The sequence below is a fragment of the Naegleria fowleri genome (assembly GCF_008403515.1).
Source record: "Naegleria fowleri strain ATCC 30894 chromosome Unknown tig36, whole genome shotgun sequence".
Classification (NCBI taxonomy): Eukaryota; Heterolobosea; class Eutetramitea; order Acrasida; family Naegleriidae; genus Naegleria; species Naegleria fowleri.
This window is the reverse complement of record NW_025407968.1, coordinates 95,938-110,985: the sequence shown is the minus strand read 5'-3', so window position 1 is coordinate 110,985 and position 15,048 is coordinate 95,938. Positions and strand designations below refer to the sequence as shown.

The 15,048-nt window shown below is 38.6% G+C and overlaps 5 protein-coding genes across 5 annotated transcripts; 4 read left to right on the top strand and 1 right to left on the bottom strand.

The window, feature by feature from the left end:
• Nucleotides 1-257: 257 nt before the first annotated feature.
• Nucleotides 258-2,573, top strand: FDP41_004026 (uncharacterized protein; the record flags this gene model as incomplete). Its single annotated transcript, XM_044707396.1, has 1 exon — nt 258-2,573. The coding sequence occupies one exon, from the start codon at nt 258-260 to the stop codon at nt 2,571-2,573; it is 2,316 nt and encodes a 771-aa protein (XP_044561444.1).
• Nucleotides 2,574-3,529: 956 nt separating this feature from the next.
• Nucleotides 3,530-8,417, bottom strand: FDP41_004025 (uncharacterized protein; the record flags this gene model as incomplete). Its single annotated transcript, XM_044707395.1, has 3 exons — nt 3,530-3,892; nt 4,791-5,937; nt 6,010-8,417. 3 exons carry the CDS (start codon nt 8,415-8,417, stop codon nt 3,530-3,532), a joined length of 3,918 nt encoding a protein of 1,305 aa, XP_044561443.1.
• A 1,109-nt stretch (nt 8,418-9,526) lies between these two features.
• FDP41_004024 (uncharacterized protein) lies at nt 9,527-10,392 on the top strand (the record flags this gene model as incomplete). Its single annotated transcript, XM_044707394.1, has 2 exons — nt 9,527-9,569; nt 9,644-10,392. The coding sequence occupies 2 exons, from the start codon at nt 9,527-9,529 to the stop codon at nt 10,390-10,392; spliced, it is 792 nt and encodes a 263-aa protein (XP_044561442.1).
• Nucleotides 10,393-11,701: 1,309 nt separating this feature from the next.
• On the top strand, nt 11,702-13,642 carry FDP41_004023 (uncharacterized protein; the record flags this gene model as incomplete). The annotated part of the gene is made up of 1 exon (XM_044707393.1): nt 11,702-13,642. The coding sequence occupies one exon, from the start codon at nt 11,702-11,704 to the stop codon at nt 13,640-13,642; it is 1,941 nt and encodes a 646-aa protein (XP_044561441.1).
• A 295-nt stretch (nt 13,643-13,937) lies between these two features.
• Nucleotides 13,938-15,044, top strand: FDP41_004022 (uncharacterized protein; the record flags this gene model as incomplete). The annotated part of the gene is made up of 1 exon (XM_044707392.1): nt 13,938-15,044. One exon carries the CDS (start codon nt 13,938-13,940, stop codon nt 15,042-15,044), a length of 1,107 nt encoding a protein of 368 aa, XP_044561440.1.
• Between the last annotated feature and the right edge of the window lie 4 nt (nt 15,045-15,048).

Sequence of the window (15,048 nt, the reverse complement as noted above, 5' to 3'; positions counted from 1 at the left end):
AAATGTTCCAAGCCAGTGAATACTAAGAAAGCCTTCTCACAACTTCACCTTTTCTGCTCTCTCTCTCTTGAGATTATTCGTAGTGAACACAAAAGTTTCAGAACAACAAGAACAGCGCAATAACATTTTTCGAGTATACGTCTACATGTTCCGAAGACATTCTTTTCATTTGGATTTAACCACTATTATTTCGTAATTTAGTATAATTACACGATAATTTTATACTCCGAAAAACACTCAATCACCGATTCAAATTAATGTTGCAAAAACTGTGGGGCTTACCGCAAGAAAATAATCGTGGTGGTGATGATGGTGGACCTCCTTCTCATCATGATGAATTATATTCTTCTTCATCTCCGCCTCACATCCTTCCGCCAGCACAACAACATTCTCCTTCATTCCATCTTCCCCATATTAAAGTTCTTAGCCTTCCCGAAGAGCTTCAAATTTACATCATTCAATTTTGTACTCCTTTGGAACGTTTTAAAGTCATTTGCAGAATATCTAGACATTTCTATCACCTAATTTTCTCCCACAGAGGATGGAGCTGCATTGTAAACACCTCTTCGCAACATCATTCATCATCCATTGGTTTTGCACCTCACATCAAGCATGTTTCTAGTTGCATCTTTGATTGTGCATGGTTCTTGAAGAAGAAAAAACTTCGAACTCTTGCCGTTGGAGGAATTGATATTTCTAATAATACAAGTGGAGTAACAGCATCCACTTCATTGGGAAGAAAGAGAAAAGCAATTCTACAGGCTCGTCTGCCTTCGAATAATATTTCCTCCGTGGATTCAACCACACATGAAGATGTAACCATTGAAAACTTATTTAGCAAGTGTAATTTTGAACATATTGAAGTGAATTGCTCGCCCATGACCAGTACACGTCTCTTATTAAGATATGCAAGAACATACTGTAACTTTTTAAAAACATTGATCTTTGGCTACAGCTATCAGTTGGACATTCGTGACCTCATTGAGCAGATTTTGATTCCCTTCTCCTCACAACTAGAAACTCTCAAATTTAATTTTCAATACGACTCTATTATTGTGTATGATGGTGCAAACCTTTCTCCCACAACAATCACTGATATACATGTGCAGCCTCCTCAATTACTCTTTTCCCCAAAAGGTGTTCCTTTTTTTGCTCCTGTGGTCACAAACAACACATCCGACGTCAGTATTACTGGAAATAGTAACCAACATGTTGGTTGTGTTGGTGGCTCGTCATCTGCAACGACCTTCCGCCCTCCATCCATGTCAATGACTGGAATTCACATTTTCAAGCCAGAATTTGAACTAGTTAAGCTCAAAATCCTTGATCTCTACATTGGTAACACAGCTCCAATTGCTAAACAGTTTTTCCTAAAGATATGCCAATCAGCACCCAATCTTAGAGTTTGCAAGCTAAGAGGCGATATCCAGAAAGAAATGCTTCTCTCCCTCTCCAAGTACTGCAAATACTTGGAAGTTTTAATACTCTATGACACTGGAAAGCAACGCCTTACCGATGACTCGATCAGTGAAATGTTAAAACTTGGAGGAGCCTTCAACAGTAGTCTGCGAGTGCTTTCCATGCTTTGCCCCTCGCTCACACTTCGCTCTGTGGCGTTAATTACCAAGTTCTGCAAAAATTTGCAGTATTTTGCAATTAGAAGTGTCACTATTAGCAACCGTGCCAATTCGGATTTCATCACTTTCCACAATTTAGATCAACTTAAAGTATTGAAGATTAAGGACGAAATTACAATACCTGGACTAGTCACCGAACGGCTTGTGAGGTGCTTGCCATCAGACATTGAGCACGTAAAATTGCCATCTCCCAAAGAAGAAGAACATTCTCCCTTCTCGTTATCCAGTAGCGACATTTCCTTCAAAAAATTGAAAGCTCTTCATTTAGCCAGAATTTCTTCAGAAACAGTGCCGAGATTCTTCCTTGAAGGATGTGCAGAAAATCTACGAGAATTGAAGCTTTCGGTGGTGGATGATGTTCATTGTAACATTATTGAATTGATGAAACATTTTGTTCCACAACTTGGAAACTTGACCTCGCTCACTTTAGATCTTGGTGAATTTGATGCGACTCTATTCACTGTTCTTTCTCATCTTGGAAATTTAAAAAGACTTACTATCAAGACTAGAGGAAATATCGACAAGTATGATGCTGAATTGGGATGGAAGTTGAAAAGATTTCCTCATCTCACGGATATGGTTGTGCACAGTAGTGTAGTGTCACAATTCTTTACCGATAATTATATCATAAGTCTTAATAATCTCATAATGATGTGGTTAGCATGTCCTGTGCAATGTAAATTGCACATTGATCATGAAGAGTTATCTGAGGAAGATCTTCTTAATATTTCAGCAGAGAATGTGACATATTGTTGTGACCAATATATTAATGACCATTTGGAAAATTTGAGTTTGGACGAAAAGAATGCAATGAAAAAGGAAATTATGCTTCGTCTTGCGAATGATATTCATCATGATTACAAGCTTGTCGGTCCAAAACCAAACATTCTTTTGCAAAAGCATTTTATGGGAGCATGTAGCAGCGTGATTTATTGACATTATTATCATTTGCAAATTCAAGAAATTATTTCTTGATTGATTTATTTTGTTTCTTTGAATGTGGTTTGGATCCATAAAATAGCAAATGAAAACGGTCGTTCGATTTGTACCGTTTAACCTCCGAAAGTAATTGTTGACCTTCAATCAATTCTGCAATTTCTGCCTCTATGTTCTTATTTTCTCCTCTGGGCTGAAACATGTTTGAGCTTAATAAATCTTATTTCGTTTTGTGGTTAACAAGCTTTCAAAAACCTTATTTGTCGTTCCAGTTGAAGACAACCAAATTCATCATGCTCTTTAGTGCATTCTTTTTCCTCTTGGTTATCGTGATGCTTCTTCATTTTGAAAACAGAGAGTGCTGCTGTTGTTTCAGAGCTCTCATCATTCTCTCTGTTAGATGGTTGTTCATTATTGTTAAATGTTGCTTTTTTCGATAGTTCCCATTACATAATAACAGCATTTAATGTTTCAATTCATTCAAATACTTACCACTTGCAGAAAGAATGGTATGTGCATGATGATATGAACAAACGAACTCCGTGCTGTTCGAGTCAAACCTCCCACTATTTCAGCCCAAAAATCAAATCTTACGGTATGCTCTTGTGTTGGTTTGTTGTTACAAACCACACACCAGCACATACAGACTAGAGAGTTACTTGTTTTTTATTGATGTTTTGGCATTCAAAGTATACACATGTCACTATTTAAGGAGGGGACAACAGTCAGTTGTAGCATTTGAGCGGTTAAAATTTTAAGGCTTGAGTGAGTCATGTAAGGCTTGTCATCATCCGGATTGGCGCGATCATTGCATGTTTGTTTCAAATTGAACTTTTATATGATAGAGACGGATGATAGTGAGAGGAGACATGACTTCTCCACATGAGAATCATCTTCCAAATGTACATGAGTTTCAGTAATTTGACGAATAATGACATCAATTCCCAAACCATCTCTTAATCTTGTTCCAATTTACGCTGTCCCTGAGGAAGTATTATTATTTTCTGACTCTCCATTGCCGAGTCTCCTTCCTCCGCTTGTTGTTGCCGAGTCCTCATTCTCTTCTCAAATTCTTGGTTCCGTATTAGCTTACACAGCATGCCTAAATTGCTTTCGAATTTGTCAAGTCTGGTTTCGAACTTGTCCATCCTTGATTCAACACGGTCCATCCTTGTTTCCAAACGATCCATCTTATTGTCCAACTTTTCAATCTTTTCTTGCAACAGCTTCATACCTTCAACCATCTTTTCCATCAGCCATTCGGGTGGAGTATGAGTTGAATGTTTTGCCATGATGGATGAAGGGTTATTTTGAGGTGGCTGGATTTCAGAGAATTGATGTTGAATTTCAGGCTCGGCTTCAGGCTGGTTTGCACATTGAGGCTCCACACAAAGTTCATCAGTTGGTGTCTTCTAATTTTTCCATTGGAGGAGCATTCTGCTGCTCCGAGTGTTGAGGCTTTTGTGTTGAGGTACTTGAGTTCTTGATGGGCATTTGGGACTCGACAGTTGTTTTTTTCTTTTGCTTACTTCGTTTTGGATCTTTCTTTTTGAGGTCCTTCTTCCTATGCTCCTCCTCTAGCAAGAGTTTCATTTGTTCCTGAGACTGCTTTTGAAAGTGGGAGTTCATTCTAGTGTAAAACTCTTTCACCACTCTCCAAGTATGATCCACCTGAGAATCCAAATCTCCATCACTTTTAGGCCCTTTGCAAGTAAAATTGGTCCAATACTGGATGTGATTCAAATTCTTCCGATAATTTCGTCATGGTGGGCAATCCAAATGCTAAAGCACAATGAAATTCCAAATTTGAGCGTGAGGAATAACATTTCAAAACGTCTAGCAAACCTCCTTGAATGCATTCACGAATGTGGGCCTTGCAACTCTCGGGGTCAGTTACAGTTTTCATAAGGTACATTTTGAACTTAACTGCTCATTAGAGGTTTGTGTACTTTTGGGAGATGGAAAAGATTGGCCCATTCATTGATTTGCCATTTCGATTGACTTTCGCGAGTCGAGGTGGAAAAAGAATGCTGCAAGGCAGAAATCATATCTTGTAGTATCAGAGATTGTGTTGGTTTTTATGGAATCTGATGTTAACTAGGGTCTAGATTACCGTCCGTCCTCATTTCTTTCATTTCTTCGGTTATCATTCGGCCTGATCACAACTGTGGAACCTCCATTTTGTAATTCCATATCGTCTTCATCTTCCAAACGTACGTGAGTTTCAGTAACAGCAGGTTGAGGGCGACTTGTTTGAGTAATGTCACCAATTCTCAAACCATCTCTCAATCTTCTTCCAATGTTGGCCGCCCATGAGGAGTTATCATTATTTTCTCCATTGCCGAGTCGCCTTCCTCCGCTTGGTGTTGACGTCGTAGTAGAGGTGGAAGTGCCACTACTACCTCCTCCATATTTAAATCTTCTCACCAATAACACAATACCTCCAATGACAATAATGGCCACAGAGCTCAAAACGCCAAACAAAACCAAAACTGTTAATACTGAGATAGGAGGTGAATATGCTGCTGGTGGATTACACCAACCAATGGGTTCAATATCGTCCGAATAGGTAATCACTAAGGAATAATTTTGATTTTGGATGAGCTTATTCGCATACACAGTCACAGCAACTATCATGTCCTTGTCAATGCTACTGATCATGATCTTTTCCACGTTATTTTCATGATCATTTTTCGAGTTGCCATTACCTGGATATCTTGTTGAACTGGTACTATTTTCAGCATAAACATAGCCATTCAGATCCAAGTCTTGAATTAATTCAACATTGAATACGGTAGAGGGCAAGTCGTACCAAGTTAGAGTTGCTGAGAAGAAACTGTCACCACCTTGTGAAGGGCTCTTTCCAGTCACTCTCTTGAAACAGTACGTGTCTCTCGCATGGTTCGTAATGGTTTTTCTATCTTGCGTGAATAGAACGAATGAGGATCCCTCAAATGCAAGAGCAGAACTGAGAGAAACAAGTCCAAAACCCTGATATGAATTGGGTGTGTCTAATTTTCGCAAATCAAACATACCACCTCTTCCATCTAGCGAAACAAGTCCCTTGAGTGGTTGAGCTGAGTGAATGAGAACACCTTTCACAAGAGCTCCCGAAGGATTCGAATGACGCTGTGCGCTTCGAGTTTTCAAGTATTCTCTCACAAGAGCGGCAGTTCCGGCCAATAGAGGAGTCGACATGCTTGTTCCTCTCAAAGTCAAAATGGCTGCGCTATTCGATGGAGTAGGTCTTATTGCTGAACATTGGAAAGAGGTCACACTTCCATCCGAGTGCATGGATTCAATTTCATAACCAGGTGCAACGACGTCGGGCTTGATTCTATTACCAACGGCTGGTCCTCGTCCACTAGGGAATTCAAAAGAAGGAATTTAATAAATTCATGTCAAGCTGAGATATATCAAATGTTCAAAAACTTACCTAAAGTATGCAAGATTCTCCTTAGTAAAATACTTTTTGTTTTCAGAATAGATCTTTTTCATGTAAGAGCTGCAACAGAGTGATTTCACAAGGTTGGTCTGGTCGTCGGAAGTGCCTTGGAAGTTGCAACATTCTTCTTCAGTGCTGACTTTGATGGCTGCAAATACGCCAGTGAAATCAACATGATCAACAGCTTCAACAAATCCTTCGTTGGTTGTTTGAGAAGCTCCTACGGATAGGACATTCTTTGAAGTTGTTGGCGAACCAATATTTCCACTATCAGACGTATATCCTTCATTACCAGCGGCGAAGAGTGGCAAAAAGTCATCATTGTCCCAAGTGAATTTGTCAATTTCTTGACTTTTGGAATCGTAGCTATTACAAATTTGGCAACATGATTTTCCAAAGTTTTTCATACAAAAATCATTCGAAACTGTTTCATCTTTCTTTCCATACTCGCTATCAATGGCCCATTTACAATTGCAATTATATTTACAATTGAAAATGCTTGAAAAAGAGCATCCCCATGAGTTACTGTGAATTCTGACACCTGCTCTTTGATATGGAATTTTGAACAAGTTATTGTACAAATCTGGAGGTATTAAGAGTTGATTACCACCTGTCCGCAAGATATCCGTAAAAAATAATTTAGCTCCAGGAGCAGCACCATTATACTTGGACATGTCTTGTGCATTACTTGCCGTTGACAAAATACTTCCTGCAATCGAGCCAGAGACATGGGTACCATGGCCGTCTCCAGAATCCTTATTATCAGAGCTGTGAATATTTCCATATTGATCTTTGAGAGCTACTGTTTGATAGGAAACAATTTTACGATGTTTCATGTTCACAATATTGAGTGGCACTTCATTTTCGGGGTCATAAAAGAAGCATCCATCCCAATCAATTCCAGTATCGGCACAACCAACCACCTCACCCTTTCCAGTAATGCCATTGCTCCAAATGAAGAAATTGGTGTTGTTTCTTGGAGGAAGGGGAAGATTTGCATTAATACCTTGCAATACTGTGTTTGGATGATAGTTCATGAGTTCCAATGGTAGTTGTCTTTCCACTGAGAAAATGCCTTCATGCTTTAAGAGGATTTGCATGGCCTCCGATGCAATTGAAGGTGAAAATGCAAAACTTAATTTATCCTTACTTTCCTTCATGACTGGATAAAAGAGAGGAGAGTCTGGTTGATCCATTTTGAGCCTCTCAGAGAAGTGATTTTTCAATGCTTGATTCAATTCTTCGACCAATTCGTCAGTTTCTTGTTCTACAGTTCCTTGATAGGTAGCATCCAATGAATGAATCACTGTGGCATAAATTGACACATATTTCAACATGGAAGATGAAAGCGCTCGTTGTTGTCGATTCATGTTGGCATTGACAGATTCAAATCGAGTGAATTTTTCAAGCTGGGCTTCAAGAGTTTGTTGTGTAGGTGATGTCTCGACCATGTTATGTTGTTGAGAGAGAATGCCTTGACGCTGTTCCCATAATTTTTGAATGGCTCCAAAATCAAGAGCTGTTTTGTGTCGAGTGGAGTCTACTCTTCCAATCCATTCAATCTCAATTCCTTCTAAATTTTTTGAAGCAAGATCTGCGATTTGGGATGGTTTGGCTCTCATAATGACTACCACACTCGTGCCACTTGGTGTGGTTGCACTCATGGATGATGAAAATGATGCAAAAAGGGAGCTAATGGACTCTATAATACCGGGTGATGTAGTTTCAGATTTGGGTTGTGACGAAACAGTTCCAATAATAAAGTGTTCCAATAATTTTGAAACTCTGTGAAATTCCTCATTGTTTGGTGGTGGAGAATTTGTATTGACAGATGAAAGCGTGGCGGTATCGGGTGTTGGTTGTAAAGTGTTGAAGAGAGCATGTTGCAAATTTGTTAAAGGTGCGGAAGATGGTTTTGAACTGATTTGTGTTGTTTCAACCGACCTAAATTTCACATAATATTGAACAGCATGCTCTACCTGTATTGGTGATGCCACATTGAGTCTTCGTTTTGCAATGTTTTTCTGGTGCATATATCTCAATTCTGAAATGATATTATTACGTTCATTCATTTCGAGACGAGAATTGTAAATATTTAGCGAGGGTGTTGCGTGCAACTTGTCAGAGGATCCTCCTGCTTCAGAGAATATGTTCAAAATATTGAATGCATGGTGAGAACCCTGTGTGATCATTCCATAATAATTCGAAGAATACAATAAATATGAAAATACAAGAGAGAGGAGTAACACCGCAAACATGCCCAATACAAAACGTTTAGAAGTCAGTAGAACGATCCAATTGGTTCGTTTGTTCTCTGGTGAAGCCATGACATCCTCTTGTAGGGCCATCGGAATGGTATCATCACCGAATGGTCTTATTGATGGCAATGATGATGGCATGATAAAGGAAATGAGAATAATAATAAATTACGAAAAAAGAAGGAACAGAGCGGTTATATGAAAAATTTCGTTTGGGAGATGAATACAAATCTCTCCAGTGCTGTACAACACAATCTTCTCAAAAGAAGGAAAATAACAACTTGCAAGATATGATGAGAGAGGTGTTGTTGTGTATTTTTTTTAAATAGAATTAAATTTGAAAAATGAAGATGGTGATCCGAGAGAGATGATGGGTTGCATTCTCTTTACTAGGAGTGTGTGGATTCATTCCTTGGCCTTGCATGGATAATGATTGGACCATGTGGATTCAACTCAGTGAAGGCAGTTTGCATTATACGGTCGTTAGGACTCAATCCATGGTCTCTCCACATGCAAATCCATACGCTTTGATGTTCCCGGGAGGGGGATCGCCAGCGTATGCAATCAGACTTTTGCCTTCCATTTTGGGCCTAAATATATATGGGCATCTTAATATATGAATTATTGCGTTACATCTTGAATTGTGGGTGGTCCATACAAATTTTTTGAAGTTGAAGTGCTTTGTGAAATGAATGATTTCTGTTTTTATTGCTTTATCAAATTCATCAAAGCGTATTTAAACCTGTGTTTTTCACTGTGAATTTCATCATAATTTACTGTAAAAACAAAGCATCACCATGCGAAAATTAAAATGTGGTATCCTGAGAGTCTAAACTTACCATGATTCATAAATCCAAGTTTAACACACATTAATTGTTTCAATTACTTGGCAAACTTAATATCAATCGACTAATATAGTTAGGCCCAAAATGGAAGTCAACCATTAGATTGTTGCGCTGTTGGCTTCAGTCCCGGATGTTCCAAAATAAACCTCGAAATAATTTTCATAGATGTGCCAGTTGTTCCTAAAGGAGAACTGTAAATGATTTAAGAGTTCTTGCAAAAAGAGAATGCAGTCCTACAATTCGAGTGTGAAGTAGTGGTAGAGAATGGTACCTGTTAAGTGCTTCCTCATCTTCATATTTCTCCACGCAGCCTATTTGTAATTGGGAAAAAGTTCTTTTGGTGATTGAGGTTGTTGCTGCGTTTTAAATTTTCATTCTTGGGCCTCTTTTCGTTGATTGAAAAATATGATGGAAGGACGGCTCAGTCAAGCTTTCTCTGAAGAAGTTGGTGCAAGATTGATGTTGATCAATACTCTTTACAATTACTCTCATCACTCGGATGAATTATATTCAAAATTGAAGAGAAAATTAAGAAATTATCGCAAGAGAGTTCATGGCTTTTCCATGAATATTTCAAATTTTCTCCAAATCGTCCATCGGATGCCAATAACAACCTCTCCGTGAATGATCCTACCGATATTCAAATATCCTATCAATTGAATATCATACTGATCACTGATTATGATAGCAGCAAAATTGAAGTATTCGATTTGGAAACAAAGGAACACAAGGCGAGTATTTCTTTTTTGCCAAAAGAACATCCTCGTCATTTATGCATTGAAGAGAATTATGACGGAGAAAATAATGATGCAATGATATTATGTTGTGCTTATGATAATATATTTAAATATGATTTGAAACAATTTCTTTCTAATGCACAATCATCCCAAGATATTCAATATATTTGGAAAAACTCTGATTGTAGATGGGCTCAAGGACTTACAATCTCTTACACAACTAGACAATTATATGTTTGTGATCATGGCGCTCAGCATGTCATGGTTTTGAATTTAAGGACTGGGGAATATGTTTACAAATTTCCAGTCAAGCAACCATTTGGTTTGACATTTGTGGAGAATGAGCAATATTTACTGGTAAGCCAAGTATCGATTCACAAAGTAGAAATATTTAAAAAAGAGACCTTCGATGAGATAAAGAATACAACAGAATGGAATTCCATCAAAACCATTGGACAATATTTGGAAATGAGCTTGGTGAATTTCATGATCCTTGCGCTGTTCTTTACGATCGATTTTCTCGGAATATTTTAGTTTGTGACAATGGAAATCATCGAGTTCAGGTTTTTTCATTCGATACTTTTGAACCTATTGCTTCATTAGGAGGCAAAGAGATTTTTAACTATTTTCCATACTCTCTTTGTTTAAACGAAACAAGTGGGGAATTGTTGGTTTGTGAATGTGAACCATGTTTTTGAATTTCAAAAGGGTATATTGAAGAATTTTCTTAATCCATAAAAAAACCAATCGATTGGATTGTAATATGGACTTTGGCCGAATTCATTTGCTTTCAATGCAACCATATCATGGACAGACAAATTGTCGATCACATCATACGAATTTTCAGGTATCAAAGATTGAATCTATAGGTATCACACACTCGTTAGAGGGACTTGTTGAATGAAATTGTTGTTTGCTTAGCATTAAACTGTATTGCTTGTGCTCTGATTTCATTACTATGAATAATCATGCGTTCATTGTTGGAACAACCAAAGAATGTATCAATTATTTTGGACTGTTATTGAAGATCCAAAAATTTTGCGGGTTCAGAGAATCGAACTCTGGACCTTAGGATTATGAGACCTACGCGCTGCCGACTGCGCTAAACCCGCTTACATAATATGTAATTTTTCAGTATATAAGACATGAAAACCATCAAACTCACTGGCAATCGTTGGTTAAGGTGACAGATAACGGTATACAAACCTACTTTTTTGGGTCTGATCTCAACAACTGTACTTATCAAAATAACATTGTTCTTGGTTTGGATGGGTTGATTTGTTGTGTAATTAATTGAGTTGTGGTTTGGGTTAGGGTTGTTGAATTGGTTTTGGTCCCTGTTCGCTTTTCAAAAAAGACAATTTTTCAATATCAAAAGTTATTACCATCTTTGAATGTCATTCACTCGTTGAGACTTTTGCAAAAATGGCAATCACGTCGTTGCTTCAATATTGGCAGCATCATTCCGCATTCATACCTCCCAAGTATCTCTCCACACCACCAACACGAACCGCATTTCATTCTTCTTCAAGTGGTGCATGTATTTGAAAAGTCAATAGAAGGACGCAATGTCCAAGTTCATCGGTGTTTCGCATTTAGTATGAACAGTCTTGTTTGGGCATGCATCTTTGTTTCAGTGGAAATGACAAGAATGATGTGAACACTGTTCGACGCTATTACCTCAAACCCAAAAAAATTCAAACCTCTTGTCTACTTTGATTCTTCTTTTTCTGTTACATACATCATTACAATTATCATCTTCATCATCATCAACAGGTGATACCACCAATAGACCCAACCGTCCATAATCCTTCCATTGACTTTTCAACACACCCAACAACAGATGGTCCACTCCACAACCGCCGCTTTCAACAATAAGAAACGTCTCATTGTTGAAGAAGACATTTCACAATTTGACATTCATTTCGAAGCCCTCTTTGATTATGGTCCCACTCTCGAATGCTTTACACGCTATCTCAAAGAGACCATGAACACGGAGAGTAGTGAATTCTTGGCGAGTGTCAATGAATTTCGTAAAATGAAACACGAGAGAAAGCGCATACAATTGGCATTGAAAATGTATGACAAGTTCATTGCCGATCAAGCGTCGAGTCAACCCAATTTGAGAAGAGATGTTCGAATGAAAATTCATAACGTACTCTTTCCACATCAGGCAGTTCCCTTACATTCCTCTCATTCTTCATCCTTAGATCAGTATGCTGGAATACAACAACAACAATCAACCACACAACCCATGGAGAATGGTGTTCATTCCTTGCATTCCGTTGTGGTGTCATCTTCTTCGTCGAGTCAAGAAAAAAGATCGTCCATGAACAACAGCATCACCACCACCACGAACAACAATAACAATAACTCTTTCAATAATAGTCATCATGGAATGGACACACCCACAACTTTGTCAATCACGACAACATCAAACAGCACCACCATGATGGAGACCAGTGAAAGTCCTCTTACCCCTCCACAAAAACTTCCCATGAAAAAAGGTTCATCATGTGATAGTAATCATACGAATGACGATCCAGCCGTATGCACAACTAACAACAACTACCACCACAATAATAGACATTCCATCGATTCCTCGAACAGCAGTGCGAGTTCCTATACCAATTCCTCCAGCGTTGGAGGAGGATATTCCAATCATTTGGAATCATCTCACATGAGTAGCAGTGGCATCAACACCACTTCCACTTGTCCTAAATCATTGTTTGATGAAGTCGAATCTCAAGTGTTGTTACAACTCAAAGAAAATCATTTTGTTGCCTTTTTGGAATCAGATTTCTTTAAACAGTTTTTAAAGAAACAACCCTTACAAGTATTGTATGAAATTGGCACCTTGAAATGTGACAGTGTCTTGCAGATGGCAGATGCCTTAAATGATACATTGCGAGTCGAACATGTCACCTTACAAGATTTCAAATTTGTGAAAAATCAATTTGTTTCCAACAATCCCAACGATTGGGAATTAATTGGTTCCAACTCTCATTACAAGTGTTTCCTCTCCACCAAAACGTACGATATGGGAGAGTCCGAAGGATTACACTTTTTCAAATTTCACGTTACTTTCCCTTATCATGTCTCTCAGGTCATGAGCACCATGTTTGAAATGGAATACAGGAGAAAGATTGAGACACATCTCACACATACCGAGAGAGTTGCTTATCTGGAGAAGAATTTCTCCTCGACGTTGAATTCCTCCTCTACGATGAGTGCTTTATCATGCTCGTCTTCATGCTCGTCTTCTTCTCCTCATCATCATCATCGACAAGGTCCACCTTCCTCTTCCTCTTCTTTCTCGAGTGCTTCTGTTCTAATGTCCTCAGTTCTGGTCTATGAAAAGTACAAATTGGTGTGGCCTCTCACCGATCGAGATTTTGTAACCTCTCAGAGTGGAGCCTATGATGCCACCACTTCCACCTATTACCTCGTCATGAAAGGTTTGACCGAATGTCAACCGTCACGACTTGAGGTCGTTTTGGGGAAAAAGGAGGACAACAAGAATGTGATCCGAGGATTATCGTTTGGTGGATGTGCCTTCCGAGAAGTTTCTCCCACCTCGACCGAGTACTCTCAATTGTTCTATATGGATTTGAAAGGTAGAATTCCGAAACAAATGATTAAGGCCATGATCAAAGATCGAGCCAAAGAGTTTACCAAAATTGGAACGAAACTCTTGCAACACAATGAAACCTTTGGATTTAAGGTCCGAAATGATAATATGGTATGGAAAACCTTTGAAGAGAATGGTACTCTTCATTTGTAATGTATATATCAGAGAAGTATACTTGTATAGACACCAACTATTATAGTAAAAGTTTTAATTAGGAAACATGAAACATTTTTGGAGATGCCAAATACATCCATTTAAGGACCTTTTTACAGAACCGTCGCGAGGTCATGTTGCAGTTTCAATGATTATTAATTTTCCATCGCACCCTTATCCATTGTAAAAACAACGCAAGTTTCTTTCACGATCATTAAGGAATCGAATGATTCATCTTCTCCCAAATTTATAATAAAAAAGGTGAAGAAGTTTCTTCATCCTCATCATTCGAAACATGGGTAACCTACAGTTTTCTTCTTCTTCTTCTTCACTTCGTAAAGACGTTTCAAATTCGTCAAGGCGTTCCTCAGAGAGTGCCATCTCCTATTCCTCCTCGATCATCCAAACTCGCCCAAAGGTTCAATACTCAGAAAAGCCATCGGTTCAAGAGGAAGATGATGATGAATCGATGGTGTTCAAGCACATTTCTCTTTTAAAGGAACCCAGAAATAAGAACTTCCTTAAAAGATCATCACCACCACCTCAACATCATCAGAGCCATGATTTGGAATCATCCCTTCCAATCCTTCGCTCAAAAGCCTGCATGAACAACAACAACAACTCGGATCATGGTTCTTTCGATGGGAATTGGAGATCATCCCTTCATTCCACGATCACAAGATTTGGATCATTACCATCCAAGTTTAAAACAAATAACAAGACCTATCCCTTTATGGATGAAGACGAGGAGAAGGTCATTCAGAAAATCACATTGAACCACTCGCATCCCCGACGTAAAAAGAACAACACGACCATCTTTCTTGGTTCTAAAGAGGAGAAGAAGAAGAATGAAACCCAGATCAAGATCTCCTCATCCATCGTTGTTCCTTCTCTCCTTCGTAAGGAGGAAAGTAGTAGTAGTGAAAGCAGTAGTGACAGCGAGGATGAGAAGGAAGGAATTGAGAAAACAAACATTGAACGTGGAATTCTTCCTCATTCAAGAGAAGCTTTCCAATGGTTATTCAAGAATTCAGAGCAATTGTTTGACGAGCTGGATCTTGGAAATTCGTCCAGATCAAGAAGAAAATCAGACAGTGGTGTGGGTAGTAACAGTAGTAATGATCGATGTCTGAACTTGTCTGAATCTTCGATACACAAACATCAGTCAGTTCCAAATTTCAAACCTTCTCTTTATCATTCTCCTCCCAGAAAGCGACCATTTTGTCCATTCCGAACACCACAATCATCAATGGAATCCGCTCCGTTGTTTAATCTTGGGAATGATGAAATTGCTATCATTGTGACAAGTCATCCAAATAATGTGATATTATCCAATACGGAAATGGATTCTACAACCTTATTCAAAAGAAAGCATGTGCAAAGAACGAGCGTCAAACGATGACAGC